The sequence below is a fragment of the Ixodes scapularis genome, unplaced genomic scaffold (assembly GCF_016920785.2).
Source record: "Ixodes scapularis isolate PalLabHiFi unplaced genomic scaffold, ASM1692078v2 PGA_scaffold2__306_contigs__length_199485367, whole genome shotgun sequence".
Classification (NCBI taxonomy): Eukaryota; Metazoa; Arthropoda; class Arachnida; order Ixodida; family Ixodidae; genus Ixodes; species Ixodes scapularis.
Window position 1 is genome coordinate 93,224,549 of NW_024609857.1, and position 21,774 is coordinate 93,246,322.

Consider the following 21,774-nt stretch of genomic DNA (forward strand, 5'->3'; position numbering starts at 1 on the left):
ATCTATGAGGCACACACAATGTATAAGGGTTCAAGAAGCTTCCAGCCTGTAATACTTCGGTGCAAGGTCTACATTTCACGAGCGCAAGGCAAAACATACATTCCGCCCCAAACCTGGCGCTCCGCAAGGCGTCTTCCCCGCAAGCCCAAACAATCAAATTTGGTGCACATGACCCCTTCTCCACCAATGAGGAATTGGCGGCAAAAGGAAAAGGAATGCGATAGTCTGTCCCCGCCATTTAGCCACTCTAGTTCAGGGTAGCACATACCCTATCTACTAACGCATGACGTTGGCTTTTGTCATTAAAGGGGCACTCAAGTGGATTTTGAGATCGTCCATTTATTGTCATAACTCAATCTTCGGTATCTAAGCATCCTAAAAAACCCAAAATCACATTCAAGGGCAGCCTATTTCCTTATTAAAAGTCCAATCAAAGATTGTGCCGCGCCCCTCTTTCTGCGTTGTGGCGCAGAACACCAGGGGGCGCCATCGGACAGGAAGGCAGCAGGGAAGGGCATGCGACAGCAAATCACGAGCCGAGGTCAGTATTTTAGGTCGCCCTCACTCACCCTTACCCTGACAGCCACAACCACCTAAGCCCCTCACTCACTCTCAACCTCACAGCTACACTCACCTTCAGCCCTTCTCTCACCCTCATCCTCAGTCACACTCACCTTCGACCCTTCACTCAACCCCACTGAACATCATGGCCCTCATGCACTCATGGCCCTCACGGCCCTCAAGCCACTCACTGCCCTCATGCACTAATGGCCCTCACGCCCCAAACGGCCCCCACGCACTCATGGCCCTCATGCACTCACCACTCTCACGTACTCACCGCCCTCACGGCCCTCACGCACTCATGGCTCTCACGCACTCACTGCCCTCACGGCCCTCACGCACTCTCACACATTAATTTTCCTGATTCAGAAACTCACTCACCCTCACCTCACCTCTAAAGATGAGGGTGAGTGAGGGCCCTCATGAGTGAGGTTTGCCGAGGTATGATCACAAGTGGCGGCTTCCCAGAGAACTAATGTTTCGAAGGCGCGCATATTCGAAAATTTAGTCTGCCAGGAAGCCGTCAGCCGTGATTGGCTGTCGCATGCCCTCCCCTGCTGCCTTTCCGTCTGGTGGCACCCCCTGGTGTTCTGCAACACGGTGCAGGAAGGGGGTGTGGCACTATCTTTGATTGGATTTTGAATAAGAAAACGGCCACCCTTGAATGTAATTCAGGGCTTTTTAGGATGCTTAGAGTCCATAGGCTGGGTTATGATAGTAAATAGACGATCTCACAATCAACTTCAGTGCCCCTTTAAGGCCTGCCTTACTCTAGTGTTTGTCGATATGCATTTGGTCTTTAGCACCACAAGCAAAGAGCTAGTCACCCTTTCAGTGGTCCAATGTTCACATTGACAGTTTGAGCAACCGAAGTGACGATCAACCAACCACTGATCTCTATTGTAGTAAGCTGAACCGCGGATCGGGAGGTGGACAGTGGCGCCACTGGCAGCCATTACTTGACACCAGGCAATACACGCAAGTCTATGGAAGAACCACACAAAAGTAGGAATACTGAAGCTTGTACGATGTGCTCGAAGGCAAGTATTTTATGATGTGCTGCGATCATTATATTGGATATTTGGAGACTGAATCGCTATTTATCAAGCATTCAAACACAGATTAAAAAAATCAAAAGTGCTGGAGCACCAACGGTTAAACTGGCAAGCTTGCTCTCGTAGTGCAGTAAACAAAAGAACTTGCCTTCGAGCACATCGTACAAGCTTCAGTATTCCTACTTTTGTGTGGTTCTTCCATAGACTTCCGAGTATTGCCTGGTCAATAAGACCGTCCTTGGGGAAGCATAGAAGTTGATGAAGGTCGAAAAAGTTCCATCTTGATAGTGGCTTTCTGGGAGTGAGTGAATTTCGCGTAGCAAAGCCTTCAAGCTTGTCGTCTGCTAAACTGAACTCATTGAAACTGCCATCGACTCTGCAGTAACTCTAGTCTCACTGAGCTGCACTACGTCTTTTGCCCAGAGGAGTCACTCTTGACCAGAAAACATTTATTTATAAGAACTGTAAGGTCTGTCAGTTCTAATGTTTGTGCACAAGCTATTTGACAGGCTTCCCGAAAAGCAGTCAAAAAGATCCAGTGCCAACAACTTAAAAATGGGGAAAATGGCACTTTTTCTTGTTTTAATGCATAGCGTTAAGGAGCTCAGGAGCTCATGTCACAGAAAAGCTGGCGTCGGTGTCGGTGGTGTTGAGACGAAAAAATCCTGATTGGGCGATAGGGTCATGACGTCACCACAGGACCTCGCGCGGGAATTTCAAACAACCCACAACGCTCACATGAAGTCACGCGCGGAATGAAAGTGATTAAAAAACATTACATGTAAAGCGAATTAAAGGTCGATGCATGTATCAAATGATTTCATTTTATAAAGTAATTCATCTGCCTTAAAAAAAATTTTAAGAATTTTAGATGGGATTCAAATTCACGACCCTTCGGTTTCGATGCAGACACCCTACTGACTACGCCATGTCCACTGCACTTGCACTCACTGGCAAGAAGGTCATGAGAAGCGAATGAGAAGGCGGTGCAAACGGAACCCAATAGCGCTATCGCGTTTCACTGTTAAAGGCGATCCTTAAAGGGGCAGTGACAGGTCAAAATCATATTTCTTTTTATTTTCCAAAACGATTGAAAACGATGCCTGGAGGACATTACCCTCAAAATGCAGAACTTGAGAACTCAATATCCGTGAAGTAAAAAAAAATTTCCCAAAGCCAAATTTGAAGTTCCCCGCGCGATCCGTGCCAGTGCAGTGACGTCAAAGATACAGACGTCCTGCAACTCGAGCTTCTCTCACACCTCCGAGCCATCCAGACCTGAAGTGTCGTGTCCGTCTGCATCCCGCAATCAAACGCTCTTCTCCGTGCCTGCCGCTTATCGCTGTGAGCGGACGACGCTTCACTTTCGAGTTCGAAGTCCTTTAGGGCCCTTTCAGTGATCTCAAATTCTTTAAAACGGTGCGAGGTTGAAGAGAATGTGCAGCGGACTTTTGTGAGCGATGTGAGGGGCCACGTCGTGCCGGTTCTGCGTGAAAGGCCGCCCCGGCGGAGTCACAACCCAAACTACGATACACGGACACCAAACCCAGTTGTTCTGACCACTTGACGATTTCCTTTTTGAAGTCTGAGAGGTTGTCCGATTCCCTTGACTCACCGATCATCCTCAGCAATACATGTGCCCAGCACCGCCAGCGCCACCACATTTTCCAAGGGAGAGTAAAAAGCCAGGAAGTGACATCACTCTGAACCCCGATTTTCGGTATTTCAAAACGAAGGGCCATAGTGTATTCGCAATTGCGTTAAAAAAACATGTTTTACGAATGCCGTTATTAAATATTATAGAAAGTTCGCTTAGAAAGCTTCTAAACTTCGTAATTTTTGACGTCACAAATAAAAAGAAGCAAAGAGGTGAAAAGAGGATGAGAAAAACAACAAAAATGAAAAAACACGTGCACGTGTAGGTTTTTTTTGTTGTTTTTTTGCGTTGTGGTATTTTTGTGTATTTATAACAACTTGCATTGTTTTAGACAAAAACAAAAAAAAAAAAACCTATGGGGTGTCAGTGCCCCATTAAGCGTCCTCCAAGTTTTTCCCATAGAGTCCCATGCATTAGCTAGTGTCAATTGATGGCCGCCAGTGGTGCTACTCGACCCCAGCAAGACAAGCCTCGATCCTCGATCCAGCCTACTACAATAGAGATCAGTGCAACCAACTGCCGATTGATTGACATTGCTCCTGTCCATTGTTGAAGCGCACAAATCGTACGCCACCAGCTGGCCATGAAAACCTCCATTTATAAAACAGTACAACGAATGAATATTACGGCAGTTGGCTTTATGAGCAGACTACCGGGTAATGCGACATAAACTAGTTCGACCTTGAACTAGTTAGCGCACCTTCGTTACAAGAATTATTAGTTTCATTTCTGAACCATTTGATTGTTTCTTTAAGCCTAATTTGTTACATTAGGCTAGGCACAACAAATTGGTTGTGTGATGCACAACCTGGAGCAACATGCCTTCCCAATTACAATTAATCCTTACGAAAGTCAGGTTTCCTTGCAAGCGATCTCTAAATGAGGGGTTCTCAAATTCGTTAAAGTCGAGAAACCCCTATATGCTTCGAATGGCAGCCGAGGAACCCCTTACGAGCTTGGCATTGATCCAATAAAGCAGTGCAGAAGCTAACAGACCTTGTAAACAACGATGCCCACACTAAGGAGTGTCTGGCTCATGATTACGCATTAAAGGGATACTACAACGAAATTTCGGCGCTCATTTTTTGGTTTATATGTGTTCAATGAAGCAGCATCACATTGAACATACGAATATCTTGTTAAAAAAGTCACGAAAAGGAATTTTAAAACGAATTAAACGATTAGCAAAGAGCACCTGGTGGATGTCGCTAACGCCTCGCTTGCAATGCCCGTCTAGGCACCTTTACAGCTAGTGACGGAGGTTGTCTCGCCTCCGGCCACGACGAGAGAAGACGGGCAGGAGGAACTCCCCTCTTCCCGAGAATGCGTTTTGTGTGTCGCAGAAGTCGCTACTGTACCCCTACAAGATTACAGAAGATTAACCCGTCACTCAAAATTTGTACAAAAGCAGCCACTTCGGTGGCTGGAACGACTAGGCCATCCTCTTGACGTCAGCTTCGCCATAGCTTTGCTCATCCTGAGACGACCTACGTCACGATTGCGTTGGATGTCACGTGGTCTCCGCTGGGCTTTCTCCGAGCACTTGCCAGAGTGGGCCGTTTATAACGAAAAATACAGCCACCAGGCTCAAAGTACAAACGTGCGATTGTCATTTACGGATATTGTGGATCATATTCAACTTATTTTTGAACACGACGGGAATATTTCAAATTGTGTTGAAGTACCCCTTCAACCCTTTCATGGTCACTGACGTACCTGTACGTCAGCGCGGGAGCGTCCCGCATGGTTGCTGATGTACCGGTACGTCTGCGACTGCTCATTCAAAAATTCGCGCCTCTGCTTGAACGGGCGCATTCGCGGGGACGTGCTGCCATCTGGTGGGTTTGTAGGGAACTACGACTGTATAACTCCGGTCGCGTTTGTTTTGGCGCGGTTTTTTAAATTGCGAAACTGGACGCTCTGTGCAAGTGATACTTTTGAGATGGTCGCCCGTGCCGGCTGCTCGGGGGTAGTGTAGTGGACATTGGAGCGATGGCTCTTCGGGTTTAGACTTTGAAACCTCGGACTTTGAGCAGGATGACAGCTCGATATCCCATGAAAAACTGGAAACTAGCTCGGTTTGGAGTCCGAAGTCTGACACACAGCCGCACCGTCTGCTAGACCGTCTCAGAAGCGGGCGCATCAAAGTTTTAGTCCTTTTGGTTTCGTTCAGCCTCCAGCGAGTGTGCCGTAGATGTTTTGAAGCGTGTGTAGTATTTATTTTAAGTCTTACATTTTTTTATGCAACAATAAACTAGTGTATACTCTTTGCTACCGCATCGAGCAAAAAAACCCGACCACGGGGGCGCGTTTTTGGACAAAAAATGTGACCATGAAAGGGTTAATGGATGACTCGGGAAAACACTTTCCTTCGGTTAGGGACAGTCAAAGAAATATGGTAGCTTGGGGAACCCATGAGGGTACCCTGGGAAACCTCTGGGTTCCCAGGAACCCAGTTTGGAAAATAAATAGAGCAAGAATGCTGACAGGCCAACCTGGAAGCCCTTCTGGACGACGCTGAAGACCCTGTCGAAGCAGACCTCGTCCATGTCAGTCATCTGCTGGAGGTTGGAGGTGGCCTTGACCCCGATGAAGGTCTGGCCCAGGGGCACTGGGCGGAAGCGGTTGTCAAAGTAGAACAGCCCCATCCGCGGGTTCACCCGCAGGAAGTGGGCCACGTCCTCATAGTTCGGCAGCGTGGCCGACAGCCCCACGATTCGGATCATCCGCTGGGAGGACTCCACCTGGCAGGGGTGGGAGGAGAGGGAGGTCACAGTGACCGGATGTCCTAACCAACTCGTGCAACGCGATCGTACCGAGTCAAAAACTGCCAGTTGGCCTTTAAAGAGACACTGACAGGGTATTTATGCGCGCCAAGGTTTTTATATGATAGCCCGACTACCCAGAACACAATTTGCGGCTCGAAATTCGCTTTCTTCCTGCCCGAAAACCGCCGATCCAGAACTGGCCGGTTTGAGTCGCGCTCACTCTCTTCTCTGTGGTCATGTGCCGTCCTCTATGGCACAGACACACACACACAAAATATAATCAAAGTCGTGGGTCACCAAAAACACACACTGAAAATTAAAAAAAAAAAAAAAAAATGAAGCAAATTTTTGTGGTTTTTTAAAAGGTGCAAATATGTTGATTAAAAAAACAAAAGTTGCACAAAGAACCAGAAACACCCTGTGCATTCTCTGCATAATTCTCAGCACGGCGTCGTATCGCGGGGGTCGCGAGCTGGACAGCTGAACGAAGCAGACTAAGCGATGGCAACAGAAGACGGGCATGGGACCTTTACTTCAGAACTGTTGTTCGCGGTACCGGCAAATCTGTCCAGCTTTGAATGAGAAATCTTTTATTGATCAAAATAATTAGAATCTATTCCTTACGAAACGCCTGACCACCAAACCACCAAGACATTGCTAAGATGTTGCCCCTTCTCCTGGCTAAGACATTGCTTGCCTTACGAACACCATTTGGTAACAGCTTGGAAAGTGTGCAAACGTCAAGCACAAAGTGCTTGGCTTCTGCGTTTGTAATGCAACATGCAACGTGCACGTGTTTCGTCTGCTTCGCACAGGCGAAAAAAAAAAAGGAAAAAAAGAAAAAAGAAAATGCGGTCAAGTGTAGTTACGTGGCAGAAGCTTTCGAGCTTCCGGATGAAAAGGACTCATTTGCCGCTAGGGGTGCCCTGGTCCGGGCTTCAATTAGGTCCGCGCGTTTTTATAAGTTTATGGGTACAACTCTGAGGATTCCTAAACCCCCTTAGTCATCTCTGTCTTGAAGCAGAATCTTATTTCTCACTAAAAGAGGTGCTCTTCAAGCTTAAATTGTTTTTTTGATTAATGATGGTTGCAAGCATCCTTTTAAGTGAGGTCGGGCAATTCTACCATAAAATACAGAGCAAGCACCTACGCAAAAGTTGGAGACATAATCACGGAAGAATGGGAATGGGCGCTTGTTAGGCTTGAGAGCAGAAACGCAAAAGCAGCCTGTGAAAGGGTAGGCCCTCATTTGATCCGACAGAAAGGTATAGGAGCAGTACAGGGGTCTGGCAGAACCCTTAATTTTTACACTCTCGTCACGCCTGCTTTTGCGCCGGCATTCTCACATCAAGCAAGCTTAACCACTTCGCACAGGTGCACATGCGTACAGCTTTACAGCTTTGCACCGGCTTCTCAAAGAAGCAGCTGACACAGAGGGACATTTTGGTTAGTTTGGCGGGCTCAGAAGTTTACTGAAGTAGGAACTTGACATAGTTTTTGCTTACATTCCAGATGTTTTGAAAATCAGGTGTAGTGGGTGCGCATTGCGACATGAGCACCTGCTTGGTATTTTACGTAAATCCCACTGAAGCAAATTATCTCGCTGAGTGGAACAGACCTGTCTCAGGGTCCTGGCAACAAGAGCCTCCAGCACGGGGCCCCTGTCTCCGTGCAGCAGGTGTACTTCGTCCAGGATGAGCAGCTTCACAATCTGGTTCAGCGCAATGTCCCCGGTGGACTTGCGCGTCACTACGTCCCATTTCTCGGGCGTGGTCACCAGCATCTAGAAGTAGGGCGGGCACAAACCTAACTTTAGCATATAAATGCTTTAAACGTGACGAGTGTCGAGAGGATTGTACAGGGCGTGACAAAATGTATCTATATTAGTTTTAGAGCCTGTTCTTTTGTCTTTACCCAAAAGCGTTTTCGGAACAGTGCAATTATTATTATGATTCTTTATTGGTGATCCAATAGCCTTCTACCAAGCAATGTCTTTCAACCTCAAGAGATATACCGCCTATATACTTCACTTCTTTTTCAGGCTACTCTCATTACTTTTTACATACTGAGGGCCACATTATCTTTCCCTCTGCCAGGGCAGTAGGAATCAATTATAATGAATGCATGTCATGGTGTTAACAAATCGAGCAAGTTTGCATAACTTCAATTATGGCACTAGATTTTCACTTTCCCTAATCACAATTTTATTTGATTATCGACTAGTTGTTACGACACCGGTAGCTCTCAGGCAAGCCACAGATTTTGCATTTATTTTATTTTCATTAATATGAGCACTTAAACAGTCTTGTCGAGTTTATGTAAGGAAAGAAATCCTTCAATGTATGCACTTTATGCGCAAGATATTGAGATGAAATTTTGTGAATGACCCTAAAATAGTAAGATCAATTCATAAGCACAGGAATTTTCATTTCTAGCTGCAATGTCTTTTCTGAAAGCCAGCAGCTTCTACATGAACTTGGGCTCCACTCCGCATAAAAAGGCAAAGCAAGCCAAAGTTCAAAGGGCAATCATAAACAGACGCAACGTAACAAACAGGCTAGAGATATTCCAACATAGTAATGCCACTGGTGAAAGGAGTGGCGCACTTAACGATCTAATCATTTTCAAGCACAAAGGATGAGACACAAGGAGTCACAAAGCATTCACGTGAGTCTTCATGATCTCTGCTTTGCTGAGCTGCATGTCACCAGTGAGCTCACGGACCACCACACCCAGAGGCTCCAGCTTCTTCCCGAAATTGCGCACCATCTCAGCTGCCAGCGCTTTCATTGGGGCCACATAAACGACCTGGAACGGCAGAAACATGGTTGTCAAAATCATCTCCCCAGATGTGGAACACATATTGAGGTAGGTCAAGCTCAAGCAGGACCTTGCACTGAAAATATAAAAGTAGAGTAATGTGACGGTGCTGTGAACTTTTTCTTCAAACGCGAGTGACCATGTTAGGAGCAATTGTCCGCAAAATAAAGTCGCAATGTGCATGACTGGTTGCTATACCTTAAAGTTGCTCCCGAGCCCCTTCCCGTCCACGTGCTGCTTTACTTCGTGCAGGATGGCGAGCATGGCCACGTTGGTCTTGCCTGCTCCGGTCGGAGCACAGATGAGCAGGTTCTCGTTGGTGTTGTACACAGTGTCGAACACGATAGACTGGATCCTGTTCAGGGTCTCCACACCTTTGAAGCCGATCCGGCACACCTGTTGAAGGGTGTTAGAACAAGCCGGAATGTATAGAGCAAGTCAAAAATACACAAGTTAACCATCATCAGTTGAGGATCGCCTGTCCAGATTTGCTTTAACTGTGAAAAGTGTAAACTTCAGGATGTCCATAGAACATAAAAATTCCTTGCCTCACACTGACACCATCAAGAAATATGAGTGAATCGTCTATTTTCAGTTTTGTGTGGCACACTGCTGCTGTGTGGTCCTGGGAGAAGCTGTGTGGCTAATGGTCATCGAGTTGGAGCAGGTTGCTCCAAGTTTCAAAAATTTCAAGATGCAATTAAATGAATTTACTAGGATTATTAGACACCAAATCAACATTGATTATTTAGTATATTAATTACAGAACATGAAACTGTAACGAGATCACTTCATGCTTTGTTTCACAAGCTGCATGCCCTACAGTCAACCCTACGGCAGCACTGTAAGCCTCCCCTTGTCACAGTGAAAAGACAAGCCATCCCAAAACTTGATGACCTATAATGATATAAAAAAAAAAAAAACTCAAACAACGTGTTACAAATGCGCTCTCATGTTCTCGATTTTGAGTTACTACTTGAGTTACTACTTAAAATAGCATAAGGAAACACCAAAAAAGTATTTGAAATATGCGTAGAAGCTAAATGAGCAAACAGGTTGGCAAAGCATGATGATAAGCAGTGAGAAAAACTCTCACACAGGCCAAAATTAATGCAACATGATCAAGAATAGGCAAATGCCCTTTCAAACAAACCTCGTCCAAATCGGCAACCTTCACCAGCTTGTTACCAACGTTTGGAGGGGGAGGCTTGCTCAGGGGTATTGAGACCTCTTCATACTTTCCAGTGCTCTTAACTTTGCAGTCTGTCGGAAGTGCTAACTGCCGAGAAAAGGAAAATGTAAGTCAGTCACACACACAAACTAGATTTAGGGATCGCTGCCGACCGTCCAACATTTATCCACATTCTACAGAAGTTAAGGTGTGGCACTGTCTGGCTAATATGGAAGGAAACATGCAATTGTCTTTATTGAGGAATAGTCATTGCCACGAAGTGAGAAATGGCACTACCTGTATATTCTAAAGGCCCTGAATGCACTACAAGCATCCTGAAATTGCATTTTTTAGAGCTTGAAGTGCAGCTAACTCTACATGATAGCTATTAAGGTATACTATTACTTAAATAAACATTCTGGTAATGAAAAGTAACATCTATTTCAGAGACACAATGTGTCCATGAATTTCCTTAACATGCTGGTTCCCAACAACAAAATGTCATGTCAGCTCAATTCCCTTGACTGCCATAATCTAACTATAAAACAGCACATTTGTTTTGGCTACATGGCTCTAACCATTACAGGGAATAGAGAATTTGAAAATCTGTGCCATAGACGATTTGCAAAACTGCTTGGAGGTCTGATTTCTTAAGTTTCAGTTTCTCGGTATTTCAGGGCCAGTAGTTTTGATACAGGAACATAGTAATGGTTTTTTTTTAATTCCCATCCCTAGGCGTGAACTTAGGTCTAGGCCGTTGTGTCTTTCATTTCTGAGGAGACTTTCAGTTCTTTTTTATAACAAGAGGGCACACAAAGCTGTATTGTTTAGCAGTAAAAGCATATCGCCAACCATTATCTCCACACTAAAACATGCAACTCAAGGTTACTGCAATTCTAGTATTATTTTGCAGGCGTTGCAAAGAGCTAAAATCGGTTTGAGATAGCTCCGAACTCAGTAAAGCACAGATGACGGACGTTGCGCCGGTAATTCAGGATTTGTCCAACCCTGACAGAGAGAGTACGCTTCGGTATATGTCTTGCAAAACATGACGGAACGAAACATGAGAGAGGGATGAGAAAAGAGAGAAAAAGGAAGTAGGTGAGGAGGGAGGAGGCGGGATGGGAGGATGGAATGAGGTGGGGAAGGGAGAGGAAGGAAGGGAAGGTAGGTGGGGAGGGAGGAGGAAGAGAGGGATGTCAGAGGGGGAAGGGGCGAGGAGATGTAAGCGGTGTCACCTGACTTATACAAATCAATTTGCCCGCTAAATTTAGAAGAGAAACTGAATTGGTGTATGGGTCACTTGATGTCAAATTTCCTGCAAAGCTTAGCTTGATTCAATGAATAAGATGACATCATTTGCCCCACTAAATTTACCAGAAAAATGAACATATCGACAGATGGACAAACTTCTTGAAATTTGGGGAAAGGTGGGGGGAAGCATTTTATGGTTTAAAAAAATAAAATACAGGCTCTATCATGATGAAAAAGACCAGGGAGCACAAAATGTGTCCTGCACCAACCACACTCCGTGTGTCGTTCGTGAAACATTTTTTTTAAATCTTTTTCATTATCATTTTTTTTCTATTATTTTTACTTTATTGTTTTTTATTTCTTATTTATTGATTGCCTGATTTAATTGATGTATTATTTTCATTCAAAACCTGCCACTGTCGCCTGCATTTTTCCATTCAAATAAATTTCTACAAGCTTGATCATGCTGACAAACACTGGTAAGTCCACAATGCGTGATAGGCCTTCCAGGGAAGAAGAGAAAGAAGTCTGAATGGCACCGCCTACTGAAAATTGGCTTTCATTTCTGACACACGCTGTGAGATGGTGCTGCATGACAGGAAAGGCCACGAAGCACATAAGATCATTCACAGACCCCAAAAATAAACTTGGTTTTCATGGTTTGTACTACAGACCCTGGATATCTCAGTCGACAAAGCCCTTGGATCACAATCTTAAAGTAGCGAGTTCAAATCCCGTCTGGAGACTGGAAGCCTTTTTATATGGTTCCCTATAGGCGTAACGCTTCTCGCAGTAACAGCCGGCCGTTACCCCCAAACGTTACAGAACTCCATAAAAATCAGCTGATAAAATGAATTCTGTGTTAAAAAGCACTGACCAATTCACGGCAACTTTACTAGCTCAGTGACTTAGGCATCCGACTGCCACCGTTTCCCCAGCAGGTTTGAGCCTTGCTGGGGGCTCAAGCTTTATACATAAACCTTATACATAATCCCAAAGGTTCATAACAATTTTCTCGTAGAAAATGCTGCCAAAAACACATTCTGTGTTTAAAACGCCTAAGCCTGATTTATGTGTGTACCTTGTTCCCGTAGGGATTGATGGTCCCTTGCTGTTTACAAAGCGGAACACAACACTGCATCGGCATTGCATCTGTCACACGAAGCACGGCCGCTTTACTTGTCTTCTTTGCCAGTCCGGTCGCCGGTTTTGTTTTCTCGCCACTACCAAAGTGGCGGACGTAGTTCTCGGCGCTCTATTAGATAGCACTGTGCATTTTGCATGTCATCTATTTAATAAAAAAACTGAAGCAAAGCGGACTTCAGAGGCATACCTTGGTGCCTGCTATGAAAGCAGCACTCTTTTTGGCTTCTGCGAAAGAGTCATACACATTGGGGTACCGCTCCACGTAAACCTGTGGCCTCCGGGGCAACAGTGGAGCTTCCTTGACCGTTTTTAGTTCTGCATTTAGTTCTGCGTGCCTGTAGATAGAATCATGATTATGGTAAATAATGCACAAAGACTTCATTGGCACCTTATGACACGCGAAGTTGTCACGATTAGATAGACCTTAATAAGATAGCACTTCGCTTACTACATTCTGTCTCTGTGCACCACTTTGCAAGGTTCATGTAGAAAGTATCGTAAAATCCCCTAAAAAAACACATGCAAATGAAAAAAAAAAAAAGAAATTTTTGAACAGCCTAGATGGAAAAAAATGTTATAAAACGAATTTACAACGAAGAAAAAAGATTTTTAGAGCTATATTTACGACGCAAAATGAATTTGTAGTTGGCACCCGCGGGAGCCATTGCAGGTCTTGTGCGCCGCCGCCTCAAAGTCACACCACCGCTGCACGCTGAGCGTGGTGCGCCACCATTTCAACGCGTTTCTCCACGCTGCCGCCAATCGCGCAGGTCTATCACGTCTGCTTGCGTTTTTTCAGGAGCTTCTTTTGGGCTCTAAAAGTTACTTATCAATCTTCGTTCTTTGTTGCACTTAAAACAAAGATGAATAAGTAACTTTTAGATACCATAGGAAGCTTTCCAAAGAGCGCAAGTACCACGTGACAAATAGCAGCCGGTCACAATACAAATGGCGGCCACTTTTCCGTGGCACCCGCGGGTGCCAACTACAAATTCGTATAGCGCCGTAAATAATGCTCTAAAAATTTTTAATTTTCATTGTAAATCAGTTTTATGAGACTTCTCTTTCCCAACCAGGCTGCTTAAAAAAAAGTATTTTTCCTTTGCATGTGTCCTTTAAAGGCACCCACCCAAAATGAAGAGATAAATAGTGCAAAACATGAGCTGGGCTAACTTTGAGAATGAGACAGCAAACCTTTATCAAAAATTAATGATAAACACTGGGGCACCCACTACAAACCACGTGACACGGGCACTGATACCACAAATTGCGGACGCGGCAAATTCGTGTTTTCCAACACAATAAACACGTGAAAATTTGCTTCAAACTTCTGTGTCACGGGAACGAATACCACGAACTGTAGATGCAGCAGATTCGTGCATTACAGTGCGATAAACGTGCGGAAACCGGCTACAAAGTTACGTGCTATGGGAACCGATATTGGTTGCGCAGATTGTGGACAAAAACGTGGAAACGCGCTGGTAATTCGTTTGTCACACGCAGACTGGTACCGCAAATCGGGCAGTACTTGTGATTTCCGTCGGACATCGCATTGCATCGCATCGCGTCGGATCGAAATCTGTTGGTGGGCGGTGTTTCTGAACTTTTTTTGTTATGGATACTTAGCCAGAAAAACAGGATGGGTGATCTCTCGGGGGAGGGTGCCCTTACCGAGATTTTACGGTCTGCTGCTCGCTCAAAGAGCTAAAGATACAAGGTTTCAAAGAAAAACTCTTAAGTTTCAGGAATTTGAGATTCTGTACTATGTTATTTTTTTATAGCTCTTATAAGGCGGGCTAATGACTAACTAGCCTCGCACTGCACAGGAAAGAACAAACGTCAGGTGCAGACAACACTAAGTGAAGGGTTATAGGCAACACACAAACAAACACACAACCCATACTTTTGCCTTCGCAGAAATTCCACGTTTAGTTGAACCTCGTCCTCTTGATCCTTCGTGTTTTTCATGCGATCACGCCCAATCCTCTTCTCCTCTTTCTGAATTTTCTTCATAAGGGCTTTCTCTTGTTCAGACTAGAAAGAAAGGTTTAAAAATGTAACGTTGAAAACGTTTTCTCTTGGAATATTTGCAACTCGAAGGCAAGCTGCATTGAAACTCCACAGAACTTCCAACACCCAAAACTTGCTAGAGCATTTCTGCACATCCATAACCTCATGTGACTTTTGACAAATGCATCAAAAATTTTTCATGCATGAAAAATAAAAAAAAATTCAGCACAGGGAAAAAGAAAGAAAAAACACTATTTTAAAAATATGCTTTGATATGGCTAGGGTTCCGTTTTTTCGGATAAATCCGATCAAATCTACAAAACACTGGCCGCTAAAGTTTTTGACAGTTTGGATTTACCCTAGAAACTCCAAATTCCAATGTCACAACGTTAAGAAAAAAAGGTAAACATCCACGGTATTTTACAAATGAGCTTGGTCAAAGCACAAGGTCAGCGGTCCTGAGGAGAGGTCTCTTCAGTTTCCTTTCAAATCTCGAACTATTGACAAAAAGGGGTTCATAGCTTATCTCATCAAGCTTTGTTCAAGACAACGAGTCATTGGAATTTTAGACCAAGACAAAAGCCACTGTTCTAGTTTTCAATTTAGACTTGTTAGAAGGAGTTGGTGTTCTGTTTTTACGACAGTGAAAGCTATGATCATAGGAGGGAGAGGGGTAGCTAAAGGTTCTATCTCTCCACCCCATGGAGGGAAAATGGTGGAATGGGATGAGAAGAAAACTAGCTTTTCAGAGACTACGTCAAATAGTCCAGCGATTTTGAAGTATTGGCATTTATTAAAGCAACACTCGTTTGCAAGTTTTGTTTTGGGACGGCTAGTATTATCCAGTGTTGGGTAAGTACATCTAAGAAGTACCTGAAGTAATTACAAATTAATTTAGCAGTTATGTACTTAAAGTGAAGTTGTAGGTGCACTGAGCGCAATGTACTATGAGTAAAATACTATACATATGATGTATTTTCAAATTAAAGTACAAGTGCCCTTTTCTTTGACATAAAACTACTTTTTTTTTTTACATTTTGAGGGGGTCCAAAACTGGGAGGTCGATGTCACAAGAACTTGGTCACATAAGTGACGTCACACAGGTAACACCGAAGAGGACCGCGCAGTGCGCACATGCATCCTTTCTTATCTGCTGGCTTGCTCGTTCGCTCACTTCGACGCAACATGCTCCTGTCTGATCGAAACGGCAATAGACGCCGCTCCGGCAGCCGTGATTCCACAATCTTTGCTCATCACTCTGGACAGCGGCCGAGCTCGCGTGCTCTGCGGCACGGGCAGTTCACGTGACTCACTCGAGCGACTCGGCGAAGAGTTGAACATCCTCTCATTTTTTGTGCCATCTAAAGTCACTGGACACCGGGAAAGTAGCGCTAAGCTCCCTGTATGTTTGCCATTTTGGCTCAAGAAATGAGCAGTTTCTCTTCGACCTCTCCGTTCTTGGTGAGCCAATCTAAATTTGCTGGTGATGGGTAGCTTTATAGAGACGTTTCTTGTATACCGAGATTTGGCTATCCACACACCGGCGAAACAAGCAAAGATCTTCGTACCGCCACCACATGTGGTGTCAGTGCTTGAAGGCACTGAGAAATCATTTTCTTGTCTTCCAATATGCAAGAAGAACAATATCATTGTAAGAGATTCGTGGAGATGGGCGTGATTGATAAGTTAATTGCACAAACAGTGCCAAAGATGCTTATTTTGCGAGAAACGCCTTCAGTACGATGATGCTCCATGGCGATCTTTCTGCGACTGGTTTAGAACGACCCTCTTGGCGGTTCGAAGATATGAAGGGGCTGAAATGGCAATCACCATGGCAACGGACATTGACCAGTCAATCACCTTGCGAGCTTCCGGTCGTCTGTATCTGTTTGTGTCCCAGCAGGCAGGGAAGGCAGTGGCACTACTTTCCAAAGATTTAGTGACTTCAGTGCCACCCACACATAGTTCCATGGAAATCTATGCAGCATAGTACATGTATGCAACGACCAATTGTTTTTAACTGGTATGCATTCCCCCTGGGGTATCGGGGGTGCATCAGTTATTTTTGGAAATGGCAGTGAATATTGGATAAACTGAAGTGGCCACAAAGTAGTTGTTTTACTCTTGCTGACTAAATATTTAACACAATCAACTTTTAATGCACTGGGTATTTGTATCGGTTTTATAGCCACCATTACTTCACTCAAAGAAATGACCAGATGACGTCTCGAAAGTCAATAGCTTGTTCTCACATGACAATAAGGCTTTTTTTCGTGTTAGAGGTTGGACTCAACCCCACTGGGAAAGCCAAAGACACGAGTGTGTTATCCTTGAAAGAGTTGAATTTCACCGAGACTAAAATTGGGGATGTACTTTGAAGTCGGGAGTTGTACTTCCCTCAAAAAGTACCAGAAAAAAAACCTTTACTTCAAGTACCAAGCACATATTCACAGAATGTACCAAGTAAAGTACAAGTATTCTAAACCTCCTTGAAGTAGTACTTTAAGTATGTTGTGCTTAAAGTACTACTTAAAGTTTAAGCACAATGTACTTAAAGTACTTCCAAACACTCCTATTACCAATGGCAAGGGTACAAATGCCCAATCAAGCTGAAAAAATATTATTCAATACAGGTGAGTTCTTATGAATTTAGGGCAGGTTTTGTGTTCGGATATCTGTTTTTATATTGAATTTTGAAAAATTTGGCACAGGGCGAAATTAAGCTCTCAATTTGGGAGACTTAAAAATCTACCATAAGAACCTATGATAAACTCAGCACAAAAAATGAACTCCGGAAAACACCCTCCAAATTTCATGAGAAATAAACTCCAAAAACATGGAACCCTAGATATGACCAATAAATTCGATCGGCTCGTTTAGTCATGCCACGTGGCTAAAGGACACCAAATATCACTGTGTTAACACCTTTCATGCAAAATTGGTTTAAAAAAATCTTGTTTATCTATTTATATTTATACATATACAGTGTGACATTATTAGCATGAACAAGTGATCTCCTGTTTTCTTTTGTTTTTTTTTAATTTAACAGCCGCTACGAAAAATCTTAGTGAGGTGCACAGTCCTGATTCGGGGAAGTAGCCCAAGCGATACAGTTTGGTGCCTGTCAATATTTCATCCGAGTAAAATACAAAAAAAATAGCCCATGTAGTGTTCATGCTAACAGTGTCGCACAATGTATACTGCGCAAGTGTTAGTGCAAACACGACATAGCACTTTTTTTTATTTAACTTTGAAAGGGTATTGGCGGGCAGCAAATTTTACCGCTTAAGTTAGTACGCTGCAAGAGCAGTTCCCACCACATTAATAGACTATATGGCAGGCTTTTGATTACAAGAGGAAAATGGAAATAACCGACAATCCCTTGTTCGTGCTAACAGTGCCGCATTGTGTACACAGCCACAAAACAAAAATACAGTTGTTTTTTTATAAGGCTCCAAGGATCGGTTTTAATAAAAAGCCATTAAATCTAGGCCAATGCAGTCCGTGCAGGCGAGTTATATGGCTGGTCAGATTAAGTTGGTTATTCACTAAAATTTGATAATTAACTTTATAATGATTGAAGATAAAGATATGATACCAATCATAAGCTTGCTGAGCATAACTGGAAACCACCACACAAGTAAATTTTATAAATATCTGTGGCACGTGAGAAGTGCAATGGTGCACTACAGTTACCACTTGAGCAATGGGCGCAAGGCTAGTCTTGCAAAAATGCAACCGCACGGTTTTTCGGTCTCTTGTCATCCACGTTTTCATGCCGCCAGCACTGTGCCCGTTGCACGTGTGGTCACTTTCGCACACCACCATGCCCCCCACATATCTTGAATTTGTTAATTTAGGGGTTTTCAGTGATGCTCAACTAGTTTCTAATTGAAACCATGTGAATTTTGACTAATTAAAAAGTAAATAAACACATTCTAATTATTTATCCCACTTATCATGACAAATAACCCCTATATTATGTCCCCTTGGCTGTATGAATCACCTGCATCGAATGCATTGAAGCAGCTTTCACTGCTTTTTTAAAACAAATCAGTAAAGCCTAAAAAATGTGCCCTGTATAACAAATAAAGGATACTGAAAGAAAGCAAAATTGCAGACCTTTGTCAACTGGACTGAATGAATGAGCAACAGAGAAAGAACATATTCAAACAGATTGCACCAGGAAAATACCGATCATTACAAGAGAGTGAAATGAGGGTACATGAAATGCATCACTCAAACAAAAAAAGAGAAGCTGAAGCTTTCTTTAAAAACAAAACTGAGTTAGGAACAGCCTTCTATAGTTTCTTGCATTCGATTATCCCACAGGAATTTGGCAGACGTAAATGTAAACCCCTATTATTTTCGAAAAAATGTGCAGTGACTGCCGCCGGGCATGCAGGCGAGCCTCTCAGCTAAGAGACGAGAAAGAGTATGTCGCTTTCATTAGCTTTCCTCTCTGCTCGTGTCCTTTCCTGGGATTGATGCGCAGCAGCGGTCAGAGCAACAGCAAAATATTTTTTGGTGATTACGTTGTTCCTATCAATTTAAGAGGAGCTTTACACACACGTTTTAGGGTGCATACATTCAAACTTTGTTTTTTTTTCTTCAAATAAAAAACAAAACAAAAAGCATCTGCAGTTTTTCTTTGGAGCAGCAGAGAAAACCCCTGAGAAACTTGCCTCACAGACCATGTGCACTTAAAGTGATTTTCCGATTTACATTAAGTCCTAATTTCTCTCTATCACTACATCATACTCAGTATAGGGCCTAATGCATGAAGTCAGCTGGCTAGTAACATCATTAATGTATTTCAAAGAACAAGAGCCCCAGGGCTGACCCCTGGGGTATGCAAGAGGTAGTAGGGGTGGCTGCTGCACCAGCCACTTATAATGGGTTAACAGAAAAATATTTTTATAGCCGTTTTGACTTTAAAAGGAACCCTATGAAAAAGAAAAACACTGAAGAACCTTCAGCATTCTTTTTTCCCTCCATTGATGCCTTTTTGAAAGAAACATGTGGCTAATGATTAAAACAAAAAACACACAATTGTTATTTAGGCAGTCTAGGGACCTGCACATGTTACCTTACCTGTACAGTGACTTGGCAGCCATAGGTAGGCTTTGTGGGCTGGTTCTTTAAGGCTGGTACATCAGGGAAAGCATCTCCTGTGCTCAAAGCTTCTGCATTGATGGCCTTCACCAGCTCTTTCCGGTGGTCCAGGATATTGTGAATCACGCCCAGAAACTCGGCACCAAAAAATTCAAACATCTGGAATCCCCAATGCATGCCACATGAAACAAAGGCACCCTGAGAACAAATCGCAACAAAGGTCTCATTCTTTAAGCACACCCTGAACAATTAAGTTCATGCACCCAGAATTTAAGCCTTCTGAACAGACTTAAACTAAGATATCAGTAGAGACAAGGTGAGTGTGGTGTCATCTGTGCTTGGCTGTAACTAGAAATAAAGTTTAATTATAAAGTGTGCAGCAAAATAAGCATTCAGCATATTTCGATGAAAAGTGTGATTGTTATGAAGACTCTGTCACAATGACACAATTGACCGGAATTTGAAGGGCATCTACGGTCGAAAACGAAACCCAAAATAAATGACCTGTGTTGCTTTAGTGGCACGAAATATGATCACAGCCGTAATATTATGTCAATGTGAAGCCGCATACTCCACTAAAACCGATTTTAAAGATGCAACCAGCTGCTCTTTAGCAGGTGGCCAAGCAAGTTAGCTCTTGGTCAACCAACACTAGGCGACACATACCGCAGCACCACCATGACGTCACGTCGCAGCCGTACAGCTGATACCAGTGTTGCTATCTCTTTCTAACAGATAGTTTTGGTTTTGTTGTAGACCCCCGAAACAAAACTAAGCCGTGATATTTATAAAACTACAAACAATATAGAAAAAAAGTATACCTTGCTATTCAGAAGCAATGACTCTGCTGCAAACAGTCGTAATCCCAAATTCGAAAATATTGACCGGAGCTGCCCTTTAAGAAAAGCTATACGCCCAATAACCTGAATGCTGCAAAATGCTCCGTCATGATTGTATAGCTTTGAGAAGTGCTCTGTGAAGAAAAATCTAATTTGTGTGTCTTACTGCTAGAAAGTTTGCCAAAATAGTCAGCATGTTCCAGTACCAATATTCTGATGGGAAGAAAAGCAGGCAAAGTATCAATCTTGCTGATTCAGAGTAGGAAAAGTATTTAACAGCATGTAACGGGACACTTAAAATTTCCCTTAATGTCCTGTTAAGATGAAGTGCCATGCATAAACCTTTGGTCATGATGAACCTTATACCAATGTGAAGAGATCAATTAATTCAGCAGTAGCAGGACTGCAAGTGACTCTATGTCACGCAAGGGACACACTGGTGAAGTTCTGTGTCAACTACCTAGAAAGTGTTTTGAAGAGCACTATATCACTCCCTAGGAATGAAGCAGTATAGTGTATTCTGTATCATTCCTCTCAGATATCAATACATCTTGGTTTTGTCAGTGCAATATATGTTTGCAATCCCATCCTGTCTCTCCTCCCAAAAGATTCAAAGAATATCCAAATGTTCTTTTCTTAAACAGCACCTAACTTAGCTCCAGCTTTACTACTGAAAGACGCTCATAGTTATTTGACAAAATATAACTCATAGAATGGCTATTCTGAACTTTACGTCTTTCAGAAGAACAATTATTTTCCTTAACTTATTAGAGAGCCCATATGAGAGCAGTACATTGACCTGAAGCAGCACTGGAGTCGTACTGAATGTCTGCTGTAGGATATGAGAATTCTTTAAAAAAAAAAAAGCTGTGTACATTGTGACCTTGAGGTAATCAGTAAAGGGCCTAAATTTATATTGATTGGAGTAGCTGCTCAGTGTAAGTTCTTTGGAGCGTAGAGAAATATTATAGTGCTTTTCACTTGCACTGATGAGCTCACAATAATCGTAACAATATTATGATAAAAACTATAGAGAAGCGTGCTTTGATGTGGCACATGCCACATTTTTCATGAATGAAAAAAATGTGCAGAATATATCACTGCAATTTAACTCTCACCAGTAAACCATTGTTAAAGGGGTCATAAAAAGAAAAAAGTATCTGCCAAATCTTTTTTACATTAAAAAAAAATATATTTTGGCATGTGCATGTTTATACAGCCTGACGGGCGACTCAACGGGCGACTTGTCTCTCAGCTGTAGATAAGAAATTTAGCCAGCGCAGTAGAACCGCTAGCCCGGGGTCTTTAACAAGCACCACGAAGTAGTGATACACAACCACACCCCGGTATGATGCTCATCCAGATCAAAACGGGTAGG

General features: G+C 43.3%; 1 protein-coding gene across 1 annotated transcript in view; it reads right to left on the minus strand.

Moving 5' to 3' along the window:
* LOC8041161 (activating signal cointegrator 1 complex subunit 3) overlaps positions 1-21,774 on the minus strand; it is a 124,707-nt gene that overhangs the window by 95,329 nt on the left and 7,604 nt on the right. The window contains exons 5-12 of the mRNA XM_040220363.3: positions 19,537-19,716; positions 14,336-14,466; positions 12,620-12,767; positions 10,015-10,140; positions 9,060-9,257; positions 8,709-8,849; positions 7,660-7,824; positions 5,769-6,017 (exon numbers count right to left, since the gene is read on the minus strand). Coding sequence (XP_040076297.2) covers positions 5,769-6,017; positions 7,660-7,824; positions 8,709-8,849; positions 9,060-9,257; positions 10,015-10,140; positions 12,620-12,767; positions 14,336-14,466; positions 19,537-19,716 — 1,338 coding nt within the window. The remainder of the gene's footprint in view (positions 1-5,768; positions 6,018-7,659; positions 7,825-8,708; positions 8,850-9,059; positions 9,258-10,014; positions 10,141-12,619; positions 12,768-14,335; positions 14,467-19,536; positions 19,717-21,774) is intronic.